We start from the raw sequence: 6,831 nt of genomic DNA, 5'->3' as shown, positions 1-6,831 counted from the left end.
AAGCCCGGCCAGGCGGCTCTGGCGCCGGGTGGTTAATCCCTCCTGTGAGAGCTTAAAAATAAAAATATATGTATTTATTCTGTGTGGAAAAGGGCCTAGGCTGGGCTGGATCCCTGAATTTCAGGAATTTGTAGCTATTTTTCAAGAGGGGAAAAATGACAAAAGTAAAAAAACCCAACATAAAATATTTAGAGCCAATTGGGCCCAACACGTGAAAATTGACATTTTAATTTTTTAATTTTTTTTTTTAATCAAAAAGCTGTTGTTGGAGTGTCAATGTGCTCCAGTCCCGATTCTCCCAATGTGGTTTTGTGGCTTTTGTTACCAGCAAGGGACACCGGAGTCCTGGGAATCAGCCACAGACCCTGCAGCAGGTGGGCTGGGAATGGGGACCCCCCAAATGCCCATCCCAACAACCCCCCTCACTCCTTGCCCTTCCCAGGCCTCGCTTCTGACCACAGGAATTTTTTATTTGCTGTTACTTGTGTCAATGAATATTTTTTGGGAATGAAGCTGCAGGTTTTTGCTTTTCCATGCTTTCAGTGCGCAAACAGTGACAACATCCCACTGGGCACTGCCAGCAGATCCCGGAGTGTCCCGTGTCCCCTGCCCATGGATGGCATGGAGCACCCTGTGATGCTGCAGGCACTGGGGTTCTCCCTTTCCAGGGGTGATGCTCCACCGTGATCCCCCTCTGGAGCTCAATGCTCCCCCCTCCTCATTAGCAACCAGTTAATTAGCATTTATTTCCCCCTCGTTACTCCTGACCTTTCCTAATTCCCCCCTCCATTTCCCAGGGCTGAGGCAAGTTCAAAGAAGAGCTTGACCTAAATTCCCAACCCCAAACCGGGCTGGATCCCGCGGCAGTGACCTCGCTGCCATCTCCCAGGGAACAACAAACTCTTCCCAGGGTGGAAAACGTGAGGGGTGGGTGCAGGCAGATGCTGGCCTCCATCGCCGATATTTGGGGGCAGGATGGCGCATTTGGAGCCCTCCGGATGGCACACGTCGTGGCTCGTCCATGTGAGGCCGGCACAGGGATGGGAGCTCCCGGCTCTGTGGGCCTTGGGCTGGGAAGCACCATCCGTGTGCTTCCCTCTCTGGAAAACTCGGGCTAGCAGCTGTGCTGGGCTTGGGAAAACCTGGTGGCCACACTGGGGTTTATCCCAGCCCCTCAGAGAGGCTTTGGCGTTCCAGTTGGGAGCGATCCTGGATGCTGCTCCCAATTCCTGCCCCATGGAAAGGCTGGGGGCGAACGGGCACGGCCCTTCCCACGGCCCCGCTGACGGAGCCGGTGTCGCCCATTCATTAATGGGATTATGGATAATCGGGGTCAATCCAGTGCCAGGGGCTGGGGGAGGGGCGGGGGCTGCTCTGTGTCCTGTGCCAGCAGCACTGGATCGGGGTGTTCCCAATCCCCCTGGAATGGGGACAGCCGTGGCAGTGGATGGTGGCAGGGTGCACTCCCGGCGTGCAGGGAGGTGGAAGGGGATCAGCTTCCTGGGATGGCTCCTGGGAGCGTCCTGGAATGGCCACAGAGAACACCCAGGGATGGTTGTGGGGAGCGTTCCAGAATGCTGGAATGCAGCGAGGATCTTGGGATTTTGGGGTTCAGTGAGCATCCCAGGATACCGTGACAAGGATCCTGGTACAGCTGCACTGTGCATTCTGGGGGGATGGACACCTCCAAAGATGCTGCTGCTTTCTTTTGGGGGGGAATTAAGGCACCACCCCAGAAAATTCCGAGCTGGAAAGAAAACACCCATTTCCTGTCTGATTTTATTAATTTTTTTATTAAAGCCTGATACAGAGGTGTGGGGAAGGGAATCAGAAACCCCCAAAGATGGAAACATTTTTATTTCAGACACATAATTAATAAAACTAAACCAACCCAAACACGAGGCAGCGCAGCCCTGGGTGTGGCCACCCCTTCCCACCCCCCCACGCTGATTTTGGGGTTCCCCACTCTGATTTATGCAAAAAGGAGCAAATTTGGAGCCTGATCTGGTGCCCTGCACCCTGGTCACAACCAACCCTTGGGGCTGCCCAGGGCAGAATCAGCCCTGGCAGGAGCAGGGGATGCTCAGCTGGGTTGGGAGCAATCCCAAGGGAAATGGGGCAAGATTTGGTGAGCAAGCAAGGGAAAAATCAAGGAAAAACTACTCGGATTTACCTGAAACGCTATGAAAATAAAGAGGACTAATTAACTAACTAACACCAACTTATTAGTTAAATGACGCTGCCAGACTGGTCCATAGAGTTTAGGCCCTGACCAGGGTCCTTTAAAATCATCTTTTCTAGAAAATTCTAGATTTTGCTATAATTCTCTAATATATACACACACGCACATGGCCCCACTGCGGTGGGGGCAAACCAGCCCGAAAAATAAATTACAAACCCCCCCGGTAGCATCAAATATACAGATCACTCCTTGCAGCCGCTTTTTTTTTTCTCTTTTTCCTATTTTTTTTTTTTTTTTCATTTTTAAGGTGCTTTTTTTTAAAATTTTGCTTGGCTCTAAGTGAATTCTACCCGCAGAAGCATCAGCATAATTAAAAGTATTTTTTTGGGTGTATTTTTAGCATGATTGTTTTCACTGTAAATGTATAAACCCCCTCGCTGGACTATTTACATCCCGACTCTGGGACGTGCTGGGAGTGCAGCGGAGCAGCTGCAAAGATCCCACGGAGCAAGCGGTGGAGAAAACGGGAGAAGGGCTCCACAGGGCGAAGGGTCTGTCCCAGCTTGTTGAAAGTTTATCTGGGGAGAGGGGCTGGGCTGGGGGTGCTCCCCCGGGGGGGTGACAGTGGGGAGGACCCCGTCCTGCTGTATCTCTGTCCCCGCCTTCCTCCTCCCTCCAGGCTCCAGCGTCTTCCTCCGGCTCCTTCCCACGCTGGGTGCCTGGTGGTGGCCTTGGGGACGGGACAGTGACACATCCCACCTTGCCACGGGTGGAGGGTGGCTCGTGGGACTCTCCCCCAACCCAGGCGACCCCTTCCCCAGCGGGCAGCAAAGTGGGGGTGAGATCACATCATCCAAAATATTTTTAAAAATAGACAAAAAAAAAAAGGGAAAAACAAAAAAGGCTCCATTCCCAGGGTGGGCACGTGGGGACTGTGTCCCCAGATCCTTCTTGGTTGCCCAGTGGCCCCAGGATGGCAGCAGTGGAGAGGGAAGCGGGGCTGGGGGGGCATCAGGGGGCCAGGGCCGGCCCTTAACTGGGCATCTGCACCTCGTCATACACGTCCGTCCCCTCTGCCTCCTCAAAGGTCACCACGGCGTCATCCGCGTCCAGCTGGAGAGGGGAGAGGCCGTGAGGGGACAGGGATGGGGACAGGGGATGGGGACAGGGACACTGACAGGGATGGAGACGGAGATGGGGGCTGGTGGGGATATGGGAATAGGGGAAGCAATGAGGCTGGGGAAAGGGGTGGGGATGGGGACAGGAATGGGGCAGGGATGGGGTGAGGATGGGGGCACGGGTGGGGTGAGGGACGCAGATGGGGACAGAGATGGGGATGCAGACAGAGGGAAGATGGAGATGGGGATGGGGAGGACAATAGGGACAGGGATGAGGCAGGGACAGGGATGGGGATGAGAACGGGAACGGGAACAGGGACAGAGGTGGGGCTGGGGACAGAGGTGGGTGTGCCAGGGCTACGTACACATTTGAGCTCGATGTCCCGGAAGATCTTGGGGAGCAGGAAGCGCCGCAGGGGTACGGTGAGGATGAGGACAAAGGGCAGGGCCAGCGAGGCCGGTGTGGATTTCACCACCCACAGCACCACAAGGAAGATGATCTGGGTGAAGGTAAAGAGGTGCATCCTCCAAGTCTTCACCTGTGGGACGAGAAGCTGAGGGTTGAGGATGGGGACAGCATCCCACACCCTTCCCGAGGTGTTGGCTGCTGGGGGGAGCAGGAGCAGCGTCCCAAGGAGCCCAGCGAAGTTCAGCGCTGAAGGAGGAGGCTCTCTGGGGAGCCCCGAGCAGTTGCAGGGGTGTCACAGCCCAGGACACCCCCAAACCCGTGGCCACCCATCAGGGTCACACAGGGCTCACTCACCCGGGTGACATAGGGCTCATCGGGGTGGTATCAGCAGGAGCAGGATGCGGTCGAAGAGCTGGATGGGGAAGAGGGAGGTGACCCCCATGTAGAGGAAGATGCCGAAGAGCACGGCCAGCGGGATGAACTTCAGGATGGGCTCCATCAGGATGGAGACGCCTGCGGTGGAGAAGGAGAGGTTGGGGAGAGTCCCTGGGGACCCCCCCACCCTCACTGCCCATTTGGGGACCCCTCCCCAGCTCACCGATGAGCACGGCCACCAACAGGCCACTGATGCGCTGCTCCTTGACCTCCAGGATCTGGGATTTCTCGCCAGGAGCAGAGGTCTTGCTCATGACAGTGAGGGCATTGGCATGGGTGATGGTGCGGACGGTGGTGGCACTGAGCCAGGGCATCCCGAAAAGGGCCGCCAGCCCCCCCATGGCCACGATCAGCAGCAGGTCCAGGTGGAAGCCGGTGCCCTTCACCAGTTTCCTCTCGGGCTTGCTGACAATGAGGCTGTGGGGACACAGGGACGAGTTGGTGATGCAGCACCCCGGGGAGGTCCCCTCTATTCCCAACCCACCTGGCACCCCACAGCCCTCCCCTGCCCATATCTCCGTCCTCACGTGGTGATCTGTGTCTCGAGGAAGATGAGGATGAAGACCAGAAGGGCGGGAATCACGGAGGCGAACATCATCCAGATGGGGAATGGGGACTCCTTCCCCAAGGGGTGGATAAACCAGCCCCGGGCAGACGAGTTGGTGACCTGCAGCCCTTTGGGGACGCTCAGTTTCTGGATGGGAGCAGAGATGGGGAGTGAGGGGTGGAACACAGGGATGAGCATCTGCTCCCACATCCCCATTCCCCCCAGCCCTGCCCTCCTAGACCTGGGTGTACGTGTCCTTGATGAAGAAGTCGGCCAGTGCCATGATGAAGATGGAAATGGGCACCCCAAAGTCCCCGATCAAGCGCCGGACCTGTGGGGACACCATGAGAAACCCTGAGTGGCCCCCCCAGCCCAGGGGGTTCCCCCATTGCAGGAACCTGCGATGACTTTGCACGGCCTCAGCCACCGAACCCCCGCTTTGCCCCTGGGGCAGTGGGATGGGGGACGCCACCGTGTCCCCCCTGTCCTCACCTTGCCAGGCAGGAAGGAGCTGTTCTTGAACTTGCGGAGGAAGAAGGCCAGGAAGAAGGTGCCGGCCATGAGGACGAGGGACAGCAGCGCCGTGTTGGGCTCCGGCACCCCGGGCTGGAAGTCGGGCTGCAGGTTGTACTGCCGACTCAGAGGGTGATCCTTGAAAATCTGGGGAGGGAAGAGGACAGAGTGATGGAGGGTGGGGATGGGGATCCCCTGCACCCCCCTGCCATGGTGGGAGCCCTGTGGCACCATCCCGATGGGTGCAGGATGTGAGCCAGGGGCTGGGTGAGGCTGAGAGCTCAGCACAGGCTGAGTAGGGGCGTTTTTAGGGTTGAGTTTCTGAGTGGTTTTGGAAGCGGGGATGGAGCAAGGGGTGGGTGGCACAGTGGGGATGGACACGTGTGCCCCAAAATCCCTCTGTGGAGAGAAGCATGGATCACAGAATTACAGAATAGTTAGCACTGGAAGGGGCCTCACAAACTGGGAAACACCTGGAAAAGGGAAGAAAACACCAGGAGACTCCATCCCTCACCTGCATCCCACTTTTTCTATGGAAACCCGGGTGATAACCACAATCTAACCCCCCCTTCCCCACCGTGGGACCCCCGTGCCCCTCACCGTGACCAGCTTGGAGAAGGTCTCAAAGATGAAGATGAGGGAGATGAGGAAGGAGAAGATCTCCTGGGTGTAGCGGGACAGGTAGCGCACCAGGAAGCTGCCCTCGCAGGCCACCACCACCAGCACCAGCAGGATCAGCCAGAAGCCGATCCAGACCCGGCCCACGATGTATTCCAAGCCATTGCTGCTGCAGAACTGGGGAGCCAGAGGGCACAGCCCTGTCAGTCCCCTGGAGCCCCTGGCATGGGCACCCAGGTGGGCTGCACCCATGGTGGCTCCACGCTGCCTTCCTGGGATGGGGACGGTGGCACCTCGGTGTGGCAGGACCTGGTGGGATCGCCCACCCAGCAGCACCTGCCTGCCATCGCCCGTGTGGTGTCACCCACGTGGGGTCAGCTGTTTGGCATCACCTCACATCACCCCAGGGCCACAGCCCGGATGGCTCTGCCCGGCTGGTGTCATCCCTGGGTGCTCACACGGGTGGCATCACCCCCGTACACCCTCCATGTGCCATCCCCCTGTGCCATCCCCCACGCAGTTGCACTCTGTCCCTGTACCAGGGCTGGTGGAGACACCCCAAGCTCGCTGTGGGGACGGCTGGCGGCAGCTGGGGAGCACCCAGGGGCGCAGGGGACACCCACCGAGTAAAAGGCTTCCTCAAAGACGAGGAGGGGTCCCGAGAAGCCGACGACAAGGAGGGGCTGGGCGCTGAGGAGGCTGAAGAGCACGCACTGCACACAGGTGGAGATGAGCAGCTCCGACACCCCCATCATCCCCTTGGTCTTCTCACCTGGCGGGGAGCGGAGCTGGTGGGAGCCGGGCTGGGGGGCAGCGCTGTGCCCCCATCCCGCACCCCTCGGCACCGGGATTAGGGACCATAGTCCCCCAGGAGCATCCCCATGGGATGGTGGAGCAGGCAGAGACACCCCCAGCCCCACGCCCAGCTGGGGGGACATCCCCGTCCCCGGGGGGGCCCCAGCCTGTCACTCCCATTACCCAGCAAGACTCCGACGGGGCAGGCGGGGTG

General features: G+C 58.4%; 1 protein-coding gene across 1 annotated transcript in view; it reads right to left on the bottom strand.

Annotated features, from left to right (window-relative positions):
• Positions 1-1,774: 1,774 nt before the first annotated feature.
• SLC4A1 (solute carrier family 4 member 1 (Diego blood group)) overlaps positions 1,775-6,831 on the bottom strand; it is a 10,854-nt gene continuing 5,797 nt past the window's right edge. The window contains 10 exon segments of the mRNA XM_017740485.1: positions 1,775-3,295; positions 3,666-3,839; positions 4,064-4,094; positions 4,096-4,222; positions 4,308-4,561; positions 4,672-4,838; positions 4,933-5,022; positions 5,184-5,351; positions 5,805-5,999; positions 6,446-6,784. Of these exon segments, the coding sequence (XP_017595974.1) occupies positions 3,215-3,295; positions 3,666-3,839; positions 4,064-4,094; positions 4,096-4,222; positions 4,308-4,561; positions 4,672-4,838; positions 4,933-5,022; positions 5,184-5,351; positions 5,805-5,999; positions 6,446-6,784 (1,626 nt within the window). The 3' untranslated portion in view covers positions 1,775-3,214.

The sequence above is a fragment of the Corvus brachyrhynchos genome, unplaced genomic scaffold, assembly GCF_000691975.1.
Source record: "Corvus brachyrhynchos isolate BGI_N302 unplaced genomic scaffold, ASM69197v1 scaffold47, whole genome shotgun sequence".
In the NCBI taxonomy this organism is placed as follows: Eukaryota; Metazoa; Chordata; class Aves; order Passeriformes; family Corvidae; genus Corvus; species Corvus brachyrhynchos.
The sequence above is the reverse complement of the archived record's forward strand: the minus strand, read 5'-3'. Positions and strand labels throughout refer to the sequence as shown.